The sequence below is a fragment of the Suillus clintonianus genome, assembly GCF_016758775.1.
Source record: "Suillus clintonianus strain FC179 chromosome Unknown DEU56scaffold_14, whole genome shotgun sequence".
Taxonomy (NCBI): Eukaryota; Fungi; Basidiomycota; class Agaricomycetes; order Boletales; family Suillaceae; genus Suillus; species Suillus clintonianus.
Window position 1 is genome coordinate 126,595 of NW_024539238.1, and position 21,066 is coordinate 147,660.

At 51.9% G+C, this 21,066-nt stretch overlaps 7 protein-coding genes across 7 annotated transcripts; 3 read left to right on the top strand and 4 right to left on the bottom strand.

The window, feature by feature from the left end:
• Positions 1 to 372: 372 nt before the first annotated feature.
• On the top strand, positions 373 to 1,401 carry DEU56DRAFT_730640 (uncharacterized protein; the record flags this gene model as incomplete). Its single annotated transcript, XM_041348182.1, has 5 exons — positions 373 to 527; positions 585 to 711; positions 767 to 988; positions 1,054 to 1,179; positions 1,225 to 1,401. Coding segments are annotated over 5 exons (807 nt in total), but the record flags the coding sequence as incomplete, so codon positions are not given.
• Positions 1,402 to 7,848: 6,447 nt separating this feature from the next.
• Positions 7,849 to 9,036, bottom strand: DEU56DRAFT_753392 (uncharacterized protein; the record flags this gene model as incomplete). Its single annotated transcript, XM_041349716.1, has 3 exons — positions 7,849 to 8,475; positions 8,521 to 8,669; positions 8,892 to 9,036. 3 exons carry the CDS (start codon positions 9,034 to 9,036, stop codon positions 7,849 to 7,851), a joined length of 921 nt encoding a protein of 306 aa, XP_041211716.1.
• A 3,744-nt stretch (positions 9,037 to 12,780) lies between these two features.
• DEU56DRAFT_784484 (uncharacterized protein) lies at positions 12,781 to 13,624 on the bottom strand (the record flags this gene model as incomplete). Its single annotated transcript, XM_041352218.1, has 3 exons — positions 13,395 to 13,624; positions 13,105 to 13,347; positions 12,781 to 13,054 (listed from the first exon to the last, which is right to left on the bottom strand). Coding segments are annotated over exons 2-3 (485 nt in total), but the record flags the coding sequence as incomplete, so codon positions are not given.
• A 318-nt stretch (positions 13,625 to 13,942) lies between these two features.
• DEU56DRAFT_784489 (uncharacterized protein) lies at positions 13,943 to 14,525 on the top strand (the record flags this gene model as incomplete). The annotated part of the gene is made up of 2 exons (XM_041352219.1): positions 13,943 to 14,122; positions 14,204 to 14,525. A coding segment is annotated over exon 2 (242 nt), but the record flags the coding sequence as incomplete, so codon positions are not given.
• A 199-nt stretch (positions 14,526 to 14,724) lies between these two features.
• DEU56DRAFT_126994 (uncharacterized protein) lies at positions 14,725 to 16,205 on the bottom strand. The gene is made up of 5 exons (XM_041344676.1): positions 15,771 to 16,205; positions 15,673 to 15,713; positions 15,524 to 15,615; positions 15,399 to 15,473; positions 14,725 to 15,340 (listed from the first exon to the last, which is right to left on the bottom strand). The coding sequence occupies exons 1-5, from the start codon at positions 15,963 to 15,965 to the stop codon at positions 14,829 to 14,831; spliced, it is 915 nt and encodes a 304-aa protein (XP_041211719.1). The 5' UTR covers positions 15,966 to 16,205; the 3' UTR covers positions 14,725 to 14,828.
• A 1,982-nt stretch (positions 16,206 to 18,187) lies between these two features.
• Positions 18,188 to 19,658, bottom strand: DEU56DRAFT_784502 (DnaJ-domain-containing protein). The gene is made up of 6 exons (XM_041352220.1): positions 19,439 to 19,658; positions 19,312 to 19,388; positions 19,087 to 19,148; positions 18,704 to 18,912; positions 18,538 to 18,641; positions 18,188 to 18,472 (listed from the first exon to the last, which is right to left on the bottom strand). Exons 1-6 carry the CDS (start codon positions 19,582 to 19,584, stop codon positions 18,384 to 18,386), a joined length of 687 nt encoding a protein of 228 aa, XP_041211720.1. The 5' UTR covers positions 19,585 to 19,658; the 3' UTR covers positions 18,188 to 18,383.
• On the top strand, positions 19,659 to 21,028 carry DEU56DRAFT_784509 (cytochrome c oxidase assembly protein CtaG/Cox11-domain-containing protein). The gene is made up of 5 exons (XM_041352221.1): positions 19,659 to 19,761; positions 19,812 to 20,081; positions 20,132 to 20,449; positions 20,507 to 20,673; positions 20,730 to 21,028. Exons 1-5 carry the CDS (start codon positions 19,675 to 19,677, stop codon positions 20,863 to 20,865), a joined length of 978 nt encoding a protein of 325 aa, XP_041211721.1. The 5' UTR covers positions 19,659 to 19,674; the 3' UTR covers positions 20,866 to 21,028.
• The last annotated feature ends 38 nt before the right edge of the window (positions 21,029 to 21,066 follow it).

A 21,066-nucleotide genomic window follows, 5' to 3' on the forward strand; every position in this document is an offset into this window, starting at 1 on the left:
CCTTCCATTCATGCCGCATCACAAAGTTTCTGGCCTGCCAGCCAAATCACCAGCAATGTTATCAGATTCAGACAGCGATTCCACATCCCAGTCAGACTCTAGTATATCAGATGGAACCGCCTTATCATCTCCAATTCCAAACTCTAAGGCTACGTTCAAAAAGGGCACCAAGAAGCGCATCAAGTAAGCATACTGTGACGCTTTGGCTTTACAATCACACAAGGAAACCGACCTGATCCATTGAACTGATAGGGTGGCGGTAAATAAGAAAAGGTACACCAACTTCATACTCAATAGTACAATGCCGCATTATAGCTCACCTTATACAATAGAAAAGGCAATGTTACTCCATGGGAACAGTGCTTGCATTTTGCACGTTGGATTCCTCGGGCTGTTGACATGTTCTGCATCCTGAACGATACATTCCGCATTGCCATGTTGATGGAAGAGGACCAGGCTGCCCAGGTGTCAGATAAACCAGAGGATGAATCGGTCAAGGCGCAGAGGAAGGAAGTCTTGTCTCTGATGTAAGCGCTTCATTTTGTTTCATTGTCTTCAGCTGCTAGATAATGTTGCCTTTACAGATGCGAAGATTCCCAAGAATGGCATATGAGGAACTTTACAAAGATCTTAGCAGGAGCACCATACCTGCGCAAACTTGCATATGGAAGCGTCAAACAACAGTCCAAGCTACTGGATGTCCTGACCGAGGTTAGCCTTTACATAAATGCACTTCACCTAACGTTTGAGCTCCAAGAACTTGAAGATGCAGGGCATTATGAGTCAGGTACGGTCAGATGATACCAGTCACCTGAAAACTTGCATTGGACAGTATGCCGCCCCAAGGCCTACAGATGAGGGGCTGAGCCCTACAATTTTTACTGACAACAAATCTCGTGCTAAACTTGGCGTTAATCACCCCCAACTTGCAGCGCTACTGTGTCCTATCAAGCATGTCAAAGCATTTCATGAAGATCCAAAAAAGTACGTGTGCGTTCTTCAAAATACCCAACCATCTCATCGGTGACTTTTAGAGTACAAGCCCAACTACAGAACGCAGTGATCAAGATGCAGACGGCTGCATGGCCTGCATTTGCATATGCAGGTGATCCACCCGGCACAGATTTTGACCCAGACAACGTTCAAGAAGGATTTTTACAAGGTTATTATTTGAAGCACGTGAGTATCTCCTCTTCTCTTGTCAGTAAAGTCTCATGTATCTAGGTTTTCTGTCACATATTCACTTCCCCATCATCTGCGCTCCTCCCTGATGGAGATGCGAACACGATCCACTCAGGTAATGCCAAATTACATGGCATGGAGAAGGTCGAGGCTGAGCATATCGCATATGCATTCATCCAGGTGCGTGCTGCAATAGAATTTATTTATACCACTATCTAACAGATGTTGTAGAGTCGCTTCAGTATTGCCACGCGTGATAAATGGGTAGAGACTGACGGCATGTATTGCTATCCTGAGGCATATACCCGACTCATCAAAGCAATCCGAGATGCACCAGATCAAATGTGGGCAGCGTCGCTGCTTGAATGGTGGAACAAGTTGAGTATCCTTGCTCCAGTCTTACATTGATCTGGTGTGCTAATTCTATCAAGGGTGGTTTTTGGTCACAAGAGGGGCCTGGTCGCTGTTGATTTGAGTGATGATGATGTTGACGACGACGACGACCTTGCCTTGATGCAGAAACAGCATGACATGCGTATGGCAACTGCACGTCATATGGTGTGTTGAATACATTACTCTACAACATTCTTAACTAACTAGCTTCAATGCCCAGACAATATCGCCTGCCAGTGAGGCTGCTGCTGCTGCTGAGCTAACTGACCCCACTACACAGCAACCCCAGGCTGCCAGCGCACCAGCCCCACCAGCTGGGTCTCTGCCATCACCTGTTCCTAGTATGACACCCAACTTCCCATCTACAGCCTCAGAAATGGGGTCCGGCAAGCGAAGGCTGGACAGAATTGGAGATGACAGTCCTCTCACTGAAGATGAGACAGACTCGGAGGTGCCTGCTCTGAGTCCACCCAAATGTGCCAGGAATGTTGGTAAGACTACTACTGCCTCCAAGAAGACTCGCAGCTTGAAGGAGCAGAAAGTAATTCTCATTCATGGGTGCGTTCTCTGAGTCTGATTAAACAACATTTCTGCTTTAGACTGATGCACTCCTTAGTAGGGTTCATGCTGCACCATTTTTTCCTAGGCAGTGCCGTATACGCCTTTGATCTCCTCATTTGAAGTTTTTGTATCATTCATACGTTCAGCCCCCATCTTGATTCTGTATTTCATACTTTCGGCTGCCATGTATCCACGCTCAGAAACTGTACTATCAGAATGATATGTGTTTATATTTTATGATTGGTCTGATCACGCGTCAGCAGGATATCAGAGCATAACCAGCATATGATCACACATTCAGCGGTCTGACTGTAGTAGTTGCAACGTTGAGCACTGAGCGGCAACCTACTTGTATGATGTCACAATATCTGAATGAAAGCAGTATGGCAGGAGTCCGGGACTTAGATGCAGCCAGCATATGACAGTATGTCTGGCAGATAACTGGTATTGAGCATTAAAACCAGTCTCACGATCTTACAATGTCTAGATGACAACAGCTTGGCAGGACTTAGATAGTACAACCAGCATATGATAAGATACTTGGCAGTATGACAGCGCAATGAACGTCAAGTGAGCTTTTGGAAATGTCAATATCTTGATGATTTTGAGCTGTTGGTACCTGACCAACCGGATGCACCTGTTCCTTGGTGCTGCAACTAGCGCTTGCCTGCGCTTTCTGAAGATCAGAGGCGAGCGGATCGGGCGAGGGGGCGCTAGTAGATAGAAAACTCTAACTTCAGTCTGGTATTGGGACTCTAGGTCCATAGTACTGTACCTAGTAGATAGAAAACTCTACTAGTAAATGTTAGGGCGCAATCATAAGTAAATGTAATCAAGTACTCACACTTCAGTCTGGTATTGGGACTGAAGTGCTCGTGTGGTAAGTACGAAGTCTATAAGCTAAAAATGTTGCTATACTAATATGAGCGTTGCGGGGGATCAGGGTGAGACATTGCACACTAGCTCGACGTCACCTGGACGTCACCTGTCCGATCCTCAATCGGTCGCGCTCATACTACGTGGCTCCATCCGACGTCTCCGTTGCCACGGGATCCAACACTCCCCCTCGAGCGGGGCCGAGTGTCATCATGCTACGAAGTTTCTGAAACCGGGGTCGAGGAAGCGGCTTCGTAAACGCGTCTGCTACGTTGTCGTCAGTTGGACAATAGCGAAGTTGGAAGGTCTCGTTCTTGACGTGCGCACGAATGAAGTGATAACGGATGTCAATGTGTTTCGTACGCGCGTGGAATTTGTTGTTGGACGCTAACGCGATGGCAGCCTGATTGTCGCAGTAAATTGGCGTGGAGGTGAGTGGTTCGTCGTACAGTTCCTTGAGGAGTAACTGCAGGTAAAGTACTTCCCTAGCTGCAGCCGTCAGAGCGATGTACTCTGATTCTGCTGTGGACAACGCTATAATGGGTTACTTCCTCGAGCTCCACGCGACGGGGCCGCCGTTCAACATGATGACGTATCCGGACATCGAGTGGCGATGGGGCTGGGAGGCCCAGTCAGCATCCACGTACGCCTCTAATCCTCCATCCGTCCCTCCTAACGTTATCCCATAGTCAGCCGTACCCTTGAGGTAGCGCATCGTGCGCTTCGCCGCTTCCCAATGCGCCCGTCCAGGGTTACGCATAAATTGGGATAGTGTAGCCATGGCGAATGCAATGTCGGGCCTCGTGCTGGTGGCAGCATACATGAGGGACCCGATACCACGCTGGTAAGGTACGTCTTGCATATCTGCGAGTGCGGTGTGGGTGTCTGGGGATTGCTCTATGGTGAGTGTGCTGCCAACGTCCATGGGGATGACGGCGTTTTTCGCGTCGGTCAGGTGAAAGCGCTCAAGGATTGTGCTGATGTAGGCATGCTGGGAGAGGGTGATGGTACGGTCTGGCCTAGAGCGTTCGACTTTGAGGCCTAGTAGCCATCCAAGCTCCCCTAAGTCAGTGATGTCGAAGTACTGACGAAGTTGGTCCTTGAATTCGGTGATGTGGCGCAGGTACTTGGACGTGACGGCCATGTCGTCGACCGACACGGTGACGACCATGTGTTTGTTGGCCTCGCGTACATAGTAGACGGCCTGGTCAATCTGCGAACGCGTGAACCCCAACTCCAGGAAGACACTTGCCAGTTCCTCCGACCACTCGAATCCCGCCTGCTTCAATCCATACAGACACCTCCTCAACTTCAACACTTTCCCCTCGTCTCCATCCTTCAAGTACCCGGGAGGAGGTCGCATGTAGATGTCCTCCTTGATCTCGGCGTGCAGGTATGCGCTCTTGATGTCGACTTGGTGGACTTCCCAGTCCTTCTGAGCGGCCATGGCGAGAACGGTGCGTATGGTGGGCATGTTGGACGTTGGAGCGAAGGTCTCCGAGTAGTCGAGGCCGTGTTTCTGACGCTGGCCGTTTGCCACGAGTCTGGCACGCAGCTTGAGTTTCTCACCGTTTGGACCACGTTTGGTAGCCAAGACATAATGGCAGGGTATGACGTTAGCATGACGTGGTACGTTTACCACTTCCCAGGCTCCTAACTTCTCCAGCTGACTAATTTCGTAGTCTATGGCCTCTTGCCATTCTACTGCGTCTGGGCCGTTTAACGCCTGCTGGAGAGTCGGTTCGGGCTCTGCTGCTGCTAGAGCCCACTGGGTAAGTGGAGCGTCGTCTTTGTCGTCATCCGTGGTCGCTAACGATGCTGACTCCCCCTGGTGTAGGGACTTATAGTACCCTATTGGGGGCCTGACGCGTGTCGCTCTGGGGGCAGCTGGTTCTGGGAGTGGAGTGTCGACCTTTGGTGGGGTAGATGGAGTGGGTGTAGAGACGTGCTGGTCGATAGTCGGTGGAGCCTTCTCCCCCTCGAGCGGTACGTCTGCAGCCACGGTTATTGTCGTGGGCACGAAACTAATGTTCCGTTCTACAGAAATACGGCGCTTACCCGGCCAGTACACACGGTATCCCTTACTCTGCTCGTCCACGCCTATGAAGATCGCTTCCTCCGCCCTCGCCTCCAGTTTTCCTGCGTCCTGCAGGTGGACATACACCTTGGCGCCAAACTCGTGGGCCTGGGCCAGATTTGGACGACGACCATGGACTAGGTCGTATGGGGTATGGCCTGGCGTGGCCTTCGATGGTAAGCGATTCCGCAGCCAGCTTGCGTAGCTAACTGCTGCGGTCCACAGGAACTTGGGCACGTTGCATGCCAGCAACATCGCGCGTGTCAACTCGACTAGCGTCCTGTTGAGGCGTTCTGCCACGCCGTTCTGCTGGGGAGAGTCGTGCACGGTGAGTTCTCGTTTGATACCCTGACCTGCTAAGTACGCGTCGAACTCTGCGCTCAAGTATTCTCCTCCCCGGTCCGAACGCAATGTCTTGATCTTGGCGTCGTGTTGTCTGGTGAGTCGCGCCTCATACTGTTTGAAAGCTCCAAGGGCCTCACTCTTGTGTTTCAGGAAGAGAATGTGCGTCTCGCGGGAGAAATCATCGGTGAAGCTCATGTAATATGAGCTCCCACCTATACTAACAGTTTGCGCAGGTCCCCATAGGTCGGTATGGATTAATTCGCCATACGCCTGCGCTCGACGTTTGGACTCCTTTGGGAACGGCTGCCTCGCTGCCTTTCCCTTCTCGCACGCGTCACAGAACTCTGGTTCTGAGGCGGAGTCTAGCTCGACGCCCTCCACCAAGCCCTTTTCGACAGCGGACTTAACTGCCGAGTGCGATACGTGTCCCAGCGCACGATGGAGTTCCCCCAGGGTGACTTTTCCCTTGGCCAATGCAGCGCGATGCTCACGCTGGCCTGCCACAGTGTACAGGCCGTCAACATGCGGTATTTCGGCTATGACTTGCCGTTTGGGGCCCGCTGACAGGATCTTGCAGTTCGTCCCTTCAAAATGGACAGCTAGCCCAGCTGCTGCGATCCGGTTCGTCGCCACGAGCGTGTAGCTCATGTCTGGCACGTGTAGTGCGTCCTTGAGGGTGACTCTTGTCCTCTTGGATCCCAGAGGTAAGTCTATCTCTACATCACCTCGTCCTACGGCCTTGATTACTGAACCGTCTGCAGTTCTAATATCCAGGGGCGGTTTGAGTGGGAAATATGGGAGGAAGTCGGCTCTGTTGGGGCAGAAATGGGAGGTAGCGCCGGAATCTATGATTGCCGTGCGGTTCTTTGCAGGTGAGTCCTTCTCCCCAGTCACAAGCGCACCATCTATTGACGCAAACGCATAGTTGTCCTGGGAGTCAGTGGCGGCTGCTGCTGTTGCTGCAGACTTGTTCTGCCTCGCCTTCTTCTGACGTGGACCCTGCCCTTCCTTCCCACCTCCCTTCCTCCAACAGTCGCTCTTGTAGTGACCCTTCCTATCGCAGTTGTGGCACACCACGTCTGCGTTCTGCTGGTTGGAGTTACCAGTCTCGCGGCTCCTCCCTTGGCCTGCTCTAGCTGTAAAAGCTGAGTTGCTGCCCTTCTTCCCAGCTCGACGTTCTGAGAGCTGGCGATGCTCGTACTCCTCGGTGACCACACTGATCAACTCGTAGGGGGTGAGTACCTTCTGGGCTATTTTGGCCGCTGCGTTTATTGACGAGACCAATGGGCGGTAGGATTCGGGCAATGAGCCCAACGTTATCGCGTAGAAATCGCGATCCTCGATACTTGCGCCCATCCCCGCAAGCAGCTCTCGGAGGCGTAGTTGCTCCCCGAAATGCGCCTTCAAATTGCCTCCTTCCTCGCATCTCAACTCCTGGAGTCTGCGGCGGAGGTCTATCTGGACCAATTCCGTTTTCCCTTCGTGGATCTTACACACCTCGTCCCAGATAGCAGCTGCGCTGCCTAGATTCTGGACGCGAAGTAGTAGTTGGTCGGAAATGGTGCTGAAGATCTGTTGTTTAACCAGTGAGTCCTTTTGCTGGTATTCGTCTATCTTATCCTCTAGTTCCTCTAGATCCTCGTCCGTCGGCTTAGTGCCATCCGGCTTCTTTAGTTTGCCCGTCGTCGCGTCAACGTCGAAGGGAGCGGGCTTTGTCTTACGACCGTCGGTATATCGCATCAGGCCTTGAGCGCCAAGCGCCGTTAACATTCTTCCCTTATAGGTTATCCAATTCAAGCCATCGTCGGCGAGCTTTGGGATGTTGAACAGCGCAGAGTTGGTGCTGGGGAGCGTAGTATCCATGGTCGAGACAGGGCTCATAACCTCTGAAGATCAGAGGCGAGCGGATCGGGCGAGGGGGCGCTAGTAGATAGAAAACTCTAACTTCAGTCTGGTATTGGGACTCTAGGTCCATAGTACTGTACCTAGTAGATAGAAAACTCTACTAGTAAATGTTAGGGCGCAATCATAAGTAAATGTAATCAAGTACTCACACTTCAGTCTGGTATTGGGACTGAAGTGCTCGTGTGGTAAGTACGAAGTCTATAAGCTAAAAACGTTGCTATACTAATATGAGCGTTGCGGGGGATCGGGGTGAGACATTGCACACTAGCTCGACGTCACCTGGACGTCACCTGTCCGATCCTCAATTGGTCGCGCTCGTACTACGTGGCTCCATCCGACGTCTCCGTTGCCACGGGATCCAACACGCTTTACATATCTAAGTAGATCTATATTTGGGACTTTTGGTGATGACGGGGCAGAATGGCAGCGGAGGTCCAACTCGCCCAACAAGTTACTTTGTGTCGTGTGACTTCTTTCGGAGTCGGAAGATTTTGAAATTGGAACTGCTGTCATCTGAGAGACTGAGATACATAGAGTATACCCCCGGGTACCACCCCAGCCTGGTGACCTCGCTGGTGACCCCCGCCAAAGCCAACCGGGGTCACCACCTGTGTACATGACTGAACGGGGTTTTTTTTTTTCAAACCCCGACCGCCGTCGTTTCCCACCCCCCCAAACACCCGTTGCGTCGTCGTCGTCGTCGTCCCACAGAGGTTCGTTCGTGCCGATCCTTTCGTTTTCAGCGTCGTCCCTTTTCCGGCTTTTGCACGGCGGCGCTGTGGCCAACGCTGAACACTCGACTCCCACTTTGGCTGAGGCCCCTTAGCTGGGGTGGATCTGCGCGAGATCCGGCGGCCCCATTCAAGACCAAGATCTGAGCGAGATCTTGGGGCGCCCGCTAGCCATTTGGGAGCGAATGTGGAGGCGCGCGTCGTGCGCCCGCCGTACAATCGTTCGTTGGACCTCCGTTCCTGTCGTTCTTGCCTGCCAGGGGCCAATTTCCCTTTTGTGCGTGTCTTTCTCTTTCTCTGGTCTGTCCGTTCTGTGGACTCTGACCTTTTCATTTTCTTCACTCTCTTCAGCCTGTCCGTTTGCGGACGTTCGGCCTGCCCGCCCATCCATTTCTCCTCCAAGCTCTATCAGTCTATGAGCCAGAACGACAGCGAAATCCTCAATTTCACCCATGAGAATGTCAGCTCCGGACGTTCGGCCTGCCCACCCATCCATTTCTCCTTCACCTCTATCAGTCTATCGGCCTGCCCGCCCATCCATTTCTCCTGCACCTCTATCAGTCTATGAGCCAGAACGACGGCGAGATCCTCAATTTCACCTGCGAGAATGTCAGCTCTGCGACTCCCAGAAATCAAAATATGTAACTGGTTTAGTCGGTACGTTTAATCTTTGTCCATTCCATCCGTTCTTTCCACTCTGACCTTTTTCTGCAGTATTAGACCTATCGCTCCCTTTCAGCCTGTCCGCCCGCGGATATGTTCAGCATGCGCGCATGCTCATTGTAAGTGCCTTTCATTCTGTCCGTTCTTTCCTCTCAGACCTTTTTTTTTGGCAGCATCAGACCACCCGCTCCCTTCGGCCTGTCCGCCCGCTTCAAGGTTAGCATCTTCCACTTTGTTCACTCCATCTGTTCTTTCCACCCTGACCTTTCTTTCCAGCATGGAACCCATCGCTCTCTTTGGCATGTCCGTCTGTGGATGCACTGTGCTAACGGCGTTTTGGGAAGCAATGAAAGGCTCGTAAATAACGGACTAGTCGGTGAGTCTTCTGTCTTTTCGCTCTTCACATTCACCGTTGCTTACGTGTGCATCCTCATATTGACGGCCTTTCAGGAATGTCGCCGTCTCAGTGCACCACCTCAATTAGCGGACCCGAGCTGCATCCACAATCTAACTAACTGGTGGGTTTAAAAGCCCTTTGCTATTTCCCTTCCTCACATTCACCGTCTGGCATCAACGCCCGCAATGCTGTCAACTTGCACAGTCCGTCGTGCCTCATCACCTCCTCCCATCTCCCCACCGAGTCCAAAGCGGCCCCGCATGCAAACGTGCAATGCTGACACCCCCGCACCCCGCAATGCTGCTGTTGCGATTTCTCCACGCATGCAGCGCTCGCTCAGCATGCTCGAGCAGGAATCTCATGAGCTGCGGCTGAGGATAGGAGAGAAGGAGCTCGAGGGCAAGGGCACGGCAAAGAGCTACCCCAGGCAGGTCCAGAACTACCAGCTCTGGTTTGACGCCGACCAATCTCGCATTGCCGCTGAGGACAGCACACGAGTTCCTATTCCCGCACTCCCTGTCACCGCTGCAAAGGTGTCAATGTTCCTCCACCATGAAACCACTCGCGAGAAGGTGCGTGCTTTCTCTGGTGCTCCCAGCGAGAATTTTCTGCTGATGCCCCTTCCCCCGCTGCTCAGTACAAGCGTGGCAGCAAAGATATCATCCAAGGGTCGTCCCTTGGAAAATCCCACGTTGCGCAGGTCATCAACGCTCTCGAGAAGTACCGACTCAACCACGAGCACCTTCATCCGCGTGACCACGAGACGCACATCAGCCTGCGCAAGGATTCACGCATACGTGCCTTCGAGTCAGCATCAAAGCACCATGAGCCCAAGAGAGTCGAGAAGTCGCAGACGGTCAAGGCAGCTGGCACAAGTTCTGGTAAGTGTCCGTTGCCTCCCTACTTGCTGCTGCTGACTGTGACCGCCACACAGACACCTACACCAAGGCCGAGCTCCTGCGCTGCTCTCTCTGGTGCCTCACCGACTTTTCGGGGCCACAGTATATTTTTGTTGGCATCCGTGACCGCGCGATGCTGCTGGCATCAGCCACAACAGCCTTTCGTGGGGAGGGCTGCCGCATGCTGGAGTGGTCAGACCTGTTCACGGCTACTGTTCCGCTGGACCAAACGAATGAGATCCAGGTGCGTACGGTGCCCCCAGAGGTGGGGCTGTCATGTCTCATCCCGCTGTCCAGGTCCTTGCCGCACTGGCCAACAATGCAAAGCACAACCAGACAGGCCGAGTTGACAAACACGGTGCCATACGCCATGTTCACGTGGAGCTCTGCCCCGTTGGCGCACTCGCATTCCTGTTCTTTGCCCACTTCCACATCCTCAACTGCGCTCCTCCCAACTTTGCCCCCGACTTCTCCAACAAGGGCTATGGCGAGTATGGTCGCCGGGAGTGGTACGACTGCCACGTCTTTTACACGGGCAGCCCAGCCAAGGAGATGACCTATGAAAGTGAGTGCAGCAGGAGCCCTTGACCTAGCGGCAGTAGCTGACGTGCGATGCCAGACCATCGTGACCGCATCACCACCATGCATGTGAAGAACAACATCGACATTACGAAAAAGACCCACGCTGGCCGTCACTATGCTGCCCAGACAGCACGCTCACATGGAGCGAGTGTGAACGGCACCAAGGCACTCGGTGGCTGGAGCGAAAACGGCTCATTCAATCCAGTCTACGACCGTGCATTTCCTCTGGATGCACTGCTTGGTGCAGGCATGTTCAACGCACGGCGCCCAGAGGACTACGCTCTCCCCAGGAACAGCATTGGTAGGAACTCTTCACCAGACATGCAGCGCACCCTCTGATAAATTAAGTGCCTGCAGTGCCACCGCCCATGCTCATGCGCGAAATTTTCCCTTTTATTGAACAGGCCCAGCAGGAACTGAAAGACCGGATTCAGCACTCACAGCTCGCAACAGACATCGCCCTCCGCCAGTTTCTGCTCGTGCTCCTGTGGTTCCGCCTGGTCCTCCTCCAGGATGCTGCGCTCCTCTTCGCCAAACACCCTGAAATGCCGGTGTTTCAATTCAAGCCCTTCAACACGCAGTGCTTCCGGGACTACGCATGCGAAGCCGTCCAGGCAGTCACACACGCTGAGGAGCAGGCCAGGATGGCCTTTCGAAACCTGCCTGAGCACCTGGTGTGCAGCCTCAAGGGTCTCGTCACCAGCATGACGCTGGACCAGCAAGCCCAGCGTGCGGAGAATGAAGCCCTGCGGGCAGAGGTTCGGCAGCACATGGAAACACAGAGCGCACTGCTCACAGAGCTGGCGAACGGCTCCCATGGACGGCGCAAAAATGGTCGCAAGACAGCCATGCGGGCAGGTAAGTTCTCCTCCTTCACGCAACCTCCCTGCAGCTGACGACGGCACGAATTCCTGCAGCCACCCAACTGCCTACTCACCAGACTGCTGGGCCACCCTCTCTGTCCTCCCTCTGCCTTCAGAACACGCCCTCCTTGCACCGCGCTGCCATTCCCAACGTGACCATCAGCATCTCAGGCGCTGCTGCTGTGAGCTCGGGCACCAGCGGCCTGATGCCCACTGTCAGCCATCCTAGCTTGGAGGCCCCTCTCATGATGCCGTCCACCACCTCACTTGCCCCCTTTGGCGCTGACCAGCTGCCACCCACCGAAACTGTGCCCTCAGATCCACGGTCGGAGAAATGGGCGGCCCTCCTCGCCAAATATGGGCGGGCAAAGCTTGACGCTCATGAATGGGAGTGGAAGAATGGAGACTGGCTTCCGAGGTATCGTTACCAGTCCGCGGATGCTATCACTGACGTATGGACCGAATATGTTGATGGCCTGAACGGCCACCTTTCTACGCGTGAGCTGAAGGACCGGTGGGGTGCAAAATGGCGACGCAACGAAGGCGGCCTCAAGACCGAGGCTGCGAGGCGTGCCAAGATTGTCACCCTCGTCGAGCAGCTGTCAGCAAAGCCGAACTGGAATGTGTCCCTCACACTGAGATTCCTGGTAGAGAAGTACGAAAACAATCCTGCATTCATGGGAAAGGTTCGCGCCTTCTGTGACTATCTGCAGAAGGATGGCGGGGCTGGTTTTCAGGCAGTCCTCACGGCTGCCGTGCATTATCCCTAATGACTGAAGTAGATACATCAAATGTGTAGTATACTAAACTCACGATAATTTCTTGCCTAACCGTCCGTCCCTACTCTAATGACTGAAGTAGATACATCAAATGTGTAGTATACTAAACTCACGATAATTTCTTGCCTAACCGTCCGTCCCTACTCGAAATGAGAATCAGATGGCTGAACCTTCACAACAGACGGTGTGCTGGAACCGGATTGACTTGTGGTAGGTGAGGATACAGGTGTCCTTTGCCCTTAACAACAGACGACGCGCTGGAGACGATGTGCTGGAACCAGATTGACTTGCGGTAGGTGAGGATACAGGTGTCCTTCGCGCTGGAGACGATGTGCTGGAACCAGATTGACTTGCGGTAGGTGAGGATACAGGTGTCCTTTGCCTTAACAACAGACGACGCACTGGAGGATATGTATGCTTGCCTTCACAACAGACGATGCGCTGGAACTGGATTGACTTGCGGTAGGTGAGGATACATGCATCCCTTGCCTTCCACAACAGACGACGCGCTGAAACCAGGTTGACTTGCCAGAGAAAAGGTAAATTCACATTAAGTCAGTTACACTGTGTACGCAAATAAGCCAGAAGATCTCGTGCACCAGCCTTCTCGCTGATTGAGGCACACTTGGCTATCACAGCCTGCCTGGGTGAGGTCCCCCCTTCACCATATTGCCGCAAGATGCGCACCGCCTGCTGCGCCTCTGTCATCCATGTTGACCCCACCCCAAGGGCATCCTGTACCTCTTTTTTCTTGATGCGCGGCCCTCTGACAATGCTCTGAGACCGGCGGTCACTTGGTTCCTAGGAGAATGCCCTCAGAAAGGGCCGAGCAGATATGCTAGGGCACTCACACCTGGACATGGCTTCTGGCTGTACCTCTCGCAGAATCGTACCGCAAACTGCCACGATGCCACGACGGCCGCGTTCGACTGGACGTGGTGCTGGCCAGACTTGAAGGCAGCATACCCAGGCTCCTCCTGCACCCTGTCAGCAAGCCACGCTGCCGCAGTGCACGACTGGGATGCACGAGCATCGGATACAGTGGTGCGGTGCTGGCTGCCAGTGGTGCCAGCAGCTGTAGTGGCGGCCCTCATCTGTGCGGTCCAAAATAAAACCCCCAAAAAAGGACGCAAAGACCCACCTGCCCGAATCTGACTTGCAGCTTGAGAACGTTGTCCGGTGGGATATGGACGCTGGGAATGTCTGGGGCCAAGTCCAGCAGTCCGCCTGCTGCAGCGGACGCGAGCTGTCGTGCATACTCAGGATGGGCTGGGTCTGGGTATGTGATTTCAGTGGCATCTGACAAGCGCAGTGAGGTGTGCCAACTGTGATAGTCAAAAGCGCTTACCTTCAATGCCAGGAGCTTTCTCGTGCAGCCGTTCAACAAGCTGCGCAGCGCTTCCCTGCCACTCACCCGTCAGCTCGTTCAGCGCGCCAACCTGTTGGAGAGCGATCGAGTATGCGAATTGCTCGAGGTCTGCACCAGGACGCACAAAGTCCACATAGAGGTCAACGACCTGTTCTGAGGAAGGAGTCGATGGTGGCGACAGCGAATCTCTCGCAGCGGAAGGTGGAGACAAGTATGGTGGGGTGCAGCCGCCAAGATCTGCCTCGGCACCACAAAGTTCGAGCTCGACTCCAGGTGGAGGTGGAGGTGGAGGTGGAGGCAGCCCAGCATTGCTGGGCTGCACCTCAATTTGTCTGGGGGCAGGGGCTTGCTTCGTAAAGCCGTAAGCCGGGTTGAGGAGCACGGCACGCATCTGGGCCATGTTTGTCTTCGAGGTGAAGCGCCTCCTGCCTTCTTTGAATGGCCAGCGGTCCTGCTGGCGCTTGACAATCGCAACGAGATCTTCGCGCCGCTTGTCCTGTCTGCAATGTGTGAGTCAGTCAGAAAGTAGGGCGGCCCACAACGAGGCCTGTGCATCAGAGAAGTCAGAACAGAGGACTCACAGGTCATTGGCCTCATAAGGTACCTCCAGCCTCACGCTCACGCAGCTCTCTTCTCGTTCCATCCTCGTTTCCGTTATCCAATGTTGATGAACAGCAGCGGTGGTCCTGTGGTTGTGGTTGTGGTCGTGGTGGTGATGTGGGAGAGGTCAGTGGGAGAGATCGAGAGCACCGGCACCCCTGTTCATGAGGGATTTCCGTTCCGTCCGATGTCTTCGATGGCGAAGTACATGATCGGGCGTGGTCTTAGATGTATTCCTGCCAATCTGAGGTCACCACCGGCGCATATTTGGTGGTGTTGTCAGGCGTGGGAACGAGCCACCAGACGTCAACACGGTGGCTACCACAACCTGGATACATGGATGCATCGATGAAGCATCGACGAAGCCTTGATGCAGATTGTGGTCACGCGCATGTTTGATTGGTACACCACTGGTACTTGAAGCTTGAAGCTTGAGTGGTACCCCGGGCCAAATTTGGTTCAGACATAAAATGCACCGCTGATCAGTGACGTTGATTCGTCGTTGAACCGTCGTGTTCTACAGAGACTAGTTAAGTTATCATGATAATGTTGGTCAGTCTACTAATGGTGCCAAACCTTCCTTCAAATTGACTGCTATGTTTTTATCTACAGTCTCATCACTGACCACCTCATCACGAGGAGTATCCTCCCGTGAATCGGAACTTCCACCAACTCCGTTTCTACCTTTACACTACCCTTCTCGAACACCTCTCCATCCCACAAAGATGTCCAAGTTTTGGGAGAATGGCAGAACGACCGATGCTCGGAGCCCGATATCTTGGCAACTGAAATGCCCTTTTCGAGAATTCCGACCTGATGACCGCAAATAACAGAGCCTGGCTGCGCAGATAACAGACCCGCGAGAGCTTTGGCAAGATGCAATTGTTTGTCCTCAGTGAAGAGATGGAATAATCTAGTAGCATTTATTGCGCTAATGCGGCCATGAAGGGGATTGAGGGATTTCAGCGAGGACAAATCAATGGCTGGTGCCGGAGAGACGTCGTTTGACGGCTTAGCTATGGAGAGAAATTCTGGATCGAGGACATCTCCGGGAAGGAGGCACCCGGGGTAGGAAGCTGGTGTCGTTCTGAAGAGTTCGTGGCTTAACTCGAGGAATTCTGCATATATGCACACATCGTTAACAAGAATGATTCACTGACGAAACGGGTTATGTACCGTTGCGGATATCCGACGCAATGATGTTTTTTGCAGGAAAACCGTCCGCCGCAGCCCTCCTGGCGTCAACACCAACTACAATGGAGTCAAGTTTATCCAAGAAAGTAGATAATCATTTGACATACAACAACATCCAATGTCGAGCAACACGGCATCGGGGCGCTCGCGACCAAGCTTGAGGATGTAATCATACAGAGGGTTACTCGTAATGTTCACGCTGAGTACGGTTCCATTTTTATGTGTCGATGCATAAGTAGAGTTACTGTTTACGTACCGAAGAAAGACAAATCCACAAATCCAAGGATATGGCGCAGTCTTTCGATGTCAGAGGTTTATATCACTTATTAGTGGAATCCTCTGTAAGTGACTCGCCTCGTATGCTTTCGCCTTAATTTCCAGCATATGCCTCTTCAAGTCTTCATCGTCGTCGATACCGATTTGCGCCTTGAAGAATGCAGTTTCTTCGGAAGTCAGATCGTAAAGGCTGGCGTCTTCTGGTAGGGTCGATTCTGGCTGATATGTTACGTTGCCCAACGTGGAGTCATCGTGCACAGCAGCGCCTTCCATCTTGATGGAATGCAATTCGTGCTATCGCAGTATTTATACTTTTTTAAGGTAATTGACTCTGAGCATCTCCCGACATCAAGGAAATGTCCGTTGCTGTAATTCGCTACTTCTGGTATGAAGTGAGCTGGCAACTACTGACAATTGAGGAGTATCGCATTCCCATTACCCTGCATTGCGACGGCGTGGCGGCGCAGGATAAAGAGGTGTGGCGCACTTAGGTGAGTCACACCATACTACACGTCACTTCTGAAGCTAAGCTCAGGCGATGGAAGTGATTATCCACAATCGGCGCATGCCAGAACAAGGGATAAGCTGGGATTAATTATATATACGGAGATCGTCCTGGCTAAAATATTTTAGTGCTAGTGCTATCAGCGCGGGCTTGCTCACTGTGATGACTGATCTGCAAGGATGCTGCCCCAGGTCACTCGTCCTTGACATCGTGGTATGCTAGACATTGTCATACTGCCTTGCTTAAAAGCTAAGGTTCTCTCGTGCAATGCAATTTATGTGCGCGAACGCACGCGGGTGAAGAGGTTCGACGGCAGGACACTGAAGTTTCTACCACCTGATTCATCTACATCTTTGATGCGTCCACGGAGACCCAGATCCTTGAACGATATCCTGCAAGGCTGCATTGAACTACTTGGTTCAGAGCTTCGTTCAAGGATCTTATTTTTCTTCTTCACATCATTATTGAATGGTGGTCATGAATCACTGAGGGTTCCGCTGGACTCTACGGGCAAATACTATTGGATGATGCATCATGAGAGCACGACCAAAAAAAAATATAGAAAACGCACCTTCCTTGAGAGCCGCATCTTGGGCAACGGACGAGAAATGAACTCGATAAGAAGTTTTGATATGCTCCATTCACCTTGCGTGAAGTCTAAGACGAGTCATTGGTATCGAATTGGATGATGACCACGGTGGATCACATCGTCGGGGAGTGCAAGTAGAGTGTACTTCCCACGTGCCGCTGTCCTTCCTACTATATACGTGTTATATAATCACATGTGACACTAGAGTCAGTGTTCGGGAATCGGTTGGCTTTCAAACGACTTGATCATCCAATGTTGTCGAGTATTCAAGTTGTTATACGTGTCAATCATGACGCGGAGCATGCATCACTCTATAGGTACCCACATCCTATAGTGGTCACTCTTCTGATGTGATATCGAACTGCAATGAGCTCGTGACACATATTCTCTCTGCTGTTTCCCATCCGCATGACACAAGCACAAAGTGTCGTGTGACTCGTGTCGATCCTCTGAACACTGTCATGATCGCCAGCAGCCCTTCATGCGCCTAAAGTATCCGAGGTAGACCCAACTCTAACGGGAAAAAAGTACCCTGGACGCCCAAACTGTGGTGTTTCTGGCGGAGTCAACACCGACTAAGTAGGAGTCAAACTTATCCAAGAAAGTATGCATTGATTTGACATGCAACAACACCCTTGTTATGTGTCGACGCATATACACCTACCGAAGAAATATAAATCAATGAACACAAAGATACGGTGCAATCTTCCAGTAGAAAAGGGTTACTTATAGTGAGGTCCTCTGCAAGTGACTCGCCTTGTATGCTTTTGCCTGAATCTCCAGGGGATCGATGCGGTCTGAACTGTTAAGTTGCCCAACAACTTCGTACAATCATTGTGCAACGCAGCACCCTCCGTCGTGATGGGATGCAATTTATGCCACAGCAGCACTCCACATCTTTCCACATCCTGTTCAAGGTGACCGACTCTGAGGGTCTCCTGGCATTAAGAAAATTCGCCAACTACTTCTGGTATGAAGTGAGCTGGCAATGGAGCAGATAACCACTTGCAGTACGAGTCGGCAGTCCATTAAATCACATTCCTATTATTTCCCGAACTGCCAATGCAGGATCAAGAGATGAGGCGTACTTGAGTAAGTCACACTAGGCATGCTACACGCCGCTTCCGAAACTAAGGCTCAACACCTTTACATAAGTTACTGCTATCAGCGCGGGACAGTTGGCTTGCTCACCGTGATTGGTCCGCGAGAATACTGTCGTAGGTCATCTGGTCCGGGTCAGGCTGTCGTTCTCGACATCGTGGTATGCACTGAAGACCTGTCACAGAACTTCGCTGAAAAGTAGGCTCAACAACCTTCTTTACCAAGTGGATATGCCGACATCTACTTGTGCTTCATTTCGCAAATATGCATGATGAGTTGCCGTTTTTGAGTACATGCGTGCGTCAGGACGGTCAGGTACAGGAAGCATGTCCTTGTGGTATATTAGATTTCTTACATTGCAATTTGGCAGGAACTATGGGTTACAAGAGAGAACGGGGTTAATCTAAGCGCTCGACCGCACGCGGGTGAACGACGTTCAACGGCGGGGCATTGAGGTTTCCCTTGGGCGCGTCCAAGATGTAGGTGGTTCAGGGAATCATCCAAGGATCTGAGCCTTCGTCTTCTTTTTCTTCTTCGAACTATTATTGAATGACCGCCATGAATCAACACGGGTTTCACGCGACTCTATGAATAGGTAATAGATGGTGAATCATGAAAGCGGTTATGACGAAGAAAATTACAAAACGCACCTTCCCATGTTTTGTCCTCCTCCGCTTTACGTTTCCTGGTAGCAACTTCTTCCTCCTTTTTCCGAGCTTCTAGTCCCTCATTTGCAAGGTTCATCTTGATCGCTCTGCAAGAATACCAAATCATTAGGGCTGCAATAGAGGTTAACAGCAAAGAAAAGTGTCTCACTTCCTGCGTCTAACCTCTTCCTCAATTAACAAGTCCTTCACCTTTGCTCGCAGCTGCACCTTAAAGGATGGGACCAGCCCTCGAAGTTTCGGATCATCGTCCTGCGTGCTCGTAGAGAAGCCGTGACTGCGGAGGAGCTGTAGACGCGCCTCTGCGATTGTGGCGTCGAGGGCTTCGCGCTTAGCAGTGTCAGATAGCTCGGATTCGGCCTGGGTCAAGAGTGAGAATTTGGAGCCAGAAGTATATAGCAAAATTGATGATATGCGAAGAAATGTGAATACTCAAACTTCCGTTTGGAGATGAGAGTATTGTGAGGTACAGAAATGAACTCAGTAAGAAACATGGGAGCATAGGGAAGATATCATGAAAGGGAGAAAACGCACCTTTTTGAGAAGGTCGAATGCATCTGGAGCACGAGCGTGGGGGGTCTTGTCAGGATGGATGACTTGTTACGGAACAACGTACGCATGCACAACATTGACCAGACAAGAAGTGAAGCCGTGTTCAAGGTCGGCCAGAATCACCAAACGGACAACCATGATTACGAAGGCGCAAAACCGTCAGCTTTGTTCGGCGAATTAAAGAACAGGTGAAGCGAGATCGCTCACAGAGAGACAACTGTCGGTATCTGCGCTTGATTCCCTCGGCCTTTGAAGACTCGTCTATGTCGAGAATATCATATGGGCTGCGTCATAATGTTAAATGACTGATCAAACACAACAGGCAGCCACGTACTTGAGCTTGAACGCCTTGAGAATTCGCTCGACCTCGAGCTCACGTTGGAAGGCAGATGCCTCCCGAGAGAGCAGCTGCTCTATATCAGTATCGCTTGTCGAAGTGGGCGTCTTCGAGCTAGAAGGCGTTGATGTTCCTGTCGACATGTCGTGGTCGTCGTGGGCGTTGCTGATGCGTTCAAAATCCAAAGGCTCCCCGCAGAAAGTCACGTGTTTGCTTGATGGTCACAAGCGGAAATGTCTTGCTCACCATCTTGGACGTTGATGGCGATGTCCTTCAAGCTGCGTGTGCCTCTCTTGAAGGCAGGTCGTGCACCTCAGTTGGTGAGCGTATTTTCGGATCAATCATCGTTGTCGTGCTCAATTTTTCATAGACTGCTCATTACTGCCCAGACGCGTTCCTTCGATGCCATTCATTGAGCCGTTCGTTGCATACTGTCAACAGCACTCATTTCGTGACCCGTCTTAATAAAAGTCCATTCTCGTGGTTGCCGCCATCACGCTCCATGATTTGGCGAAATATGGCCACCAATTCGCACCCCAAGACACCTCCGAACACTAATTCACGTCCCCCACCATATGCATCCCGACAGTCATTATACGCGGCCCGGAATCGCAATCTGTTGATGTACTCCTCTGCTGTCGTACGCTTTCTCTGCCTTATTTCTGACATGTTTTTATTCCATCTCAACAGATTGTATTTGCACTAGGAGTAACCTATGCTGCAGTTCCTCTCTACCGGATGTTCTGCGCAGCCACTGGCTTCGCCGGCACTCCAAATGTCGGTACAGGCCGATTCGAGCCTGCGCGCCTGGTCCCCATTGACGGAGCACGTCGCATCAAGGTTCATTTCAATGCTGACCGTGCTGAAGCACTGCCGTGGGCTTTTACTCCACAGCAGAAGTTCGTGACGGTCCTTCCCGGCGAGACTAGTCTCGCTTTTTACAAGGCAAAGAATGAGAGTAAAAAGGATATAATTGGAATCGCAACGTACAATGTTACGCCTGACCGAGTGGGTACTGCACCAAGTGTTGGATGTCAGCAGCTATTGATGATTAATGGTGTGTAGATCGCTCCGTACTTTTCGAAAGTAGAGTGCTTCTGCTTTGAGGAGCAGAAATTGCTTGCAGGAGAGGAAGTCGATATGCCACTCCTTTTTTTCATAGATAAAGACATTCTCGATGACCCTGCATGTAGGGGCATTGATGACGTTGTTCTCTCGTACACGTTCTTCAGGTGCGTTTCCCTCTGTTGCTTGTCGTATTTACCGACCTCAAATACTCATTGTATAGAGCCCGTCGTAACGCTCAAGGTCATCTTGAGCCAGATGCAAGTGACAAGGATGTTCAGAAGTCTCTTGGGTTCGGGGATTACGAGATGGCACCGCGTGCAGAAATCCGCAATGCGCAGCCAGGAAAGAGTTCGTGAATTATGCACGTTTTGATGAATTTCCACAGAGCAGAGCAAGCCCCCCTCGCACTTTTTTGTATATCTATTCTACAGCATACATACCAGTACTTGTCCGGACGCAACGCAACGCACCTTCCCCCGTAAACATAAGTGCCCTTGAAATTAGAAACCAGTTGAAGTGTGCTACGTTGCTAAGTAAACTGGGCTGCGGGCCGCGGC

Excerpts from the sequence above, each read along its gene's own strand:
- DEU56DRAFT_784509 (XM_041352221.1), top strand. The coding sequence starts at position 19,675 with ATGTCTTGCTCACCATCTTGGACGTTGATGGCGATGTCCTTCAAGCTG. Across the intron at positions 20,450-20,506 it reads ACAATGTTACGCCTGACCGA|ATCGCTCCGTACTTTTCGAA; the intron begins GTGGGTACTGCA and ends AATGGTGTGTAG. Across the intron at positions 20,674-20,729 it reads CTCTCGTACACGTTCTTCAG|AGCCCGTCGTAACGCTCAAG; the intron begins GTGCGTTTCCCT and ends CTCATTGTATAG.
- DEU56DRAFT_784502 (XM_041352220.1), bottom strand. The coding sequence starts at position 19,584 with ATGTCGACAGGAACATCAACGCCTTCTAGCTCGAAGACGCCCACTTCG. Across the intron at positions 18,642-18,703 it reads GAAGAGGTTAGACGCAGGAA|AGCGATCAAGATGAACCTTG; the intron begins GTGAGACACTTT and ends GTATTCTTGCAG. Across the intron at positions 18,473-18,537 it reads GGAGGACAAAACATGGGAAG|AGTCGCGTGAAACCCGTGTT; the intron begins GTGCGTTTTGTA and ends ACCTATTCATAG.
- DEU56DRAFT_126994 (XM_041344676.1), bottom strand. The coding sequence starts at position 15,965 with ATGGAAGGCGCTGCTGTGCACGATGACTCCACGTTGGGCAACGTAACA. Across the intron at positions 15,616-15,672 it reads TGTGGATTTGTCTTTCTTCG|CGTGAACATTACGAGTAACC; the intron begins GTACGTAAACAG and ends AACCGTACTCAG. Across the intron at positions 15,341-15,398 it reads TGCGTCGGATATCCGCAACG|AATTCCTCGAGTTAAGCCAC; the intron begins GTACATAACCCG and ends GCATATATGCAG.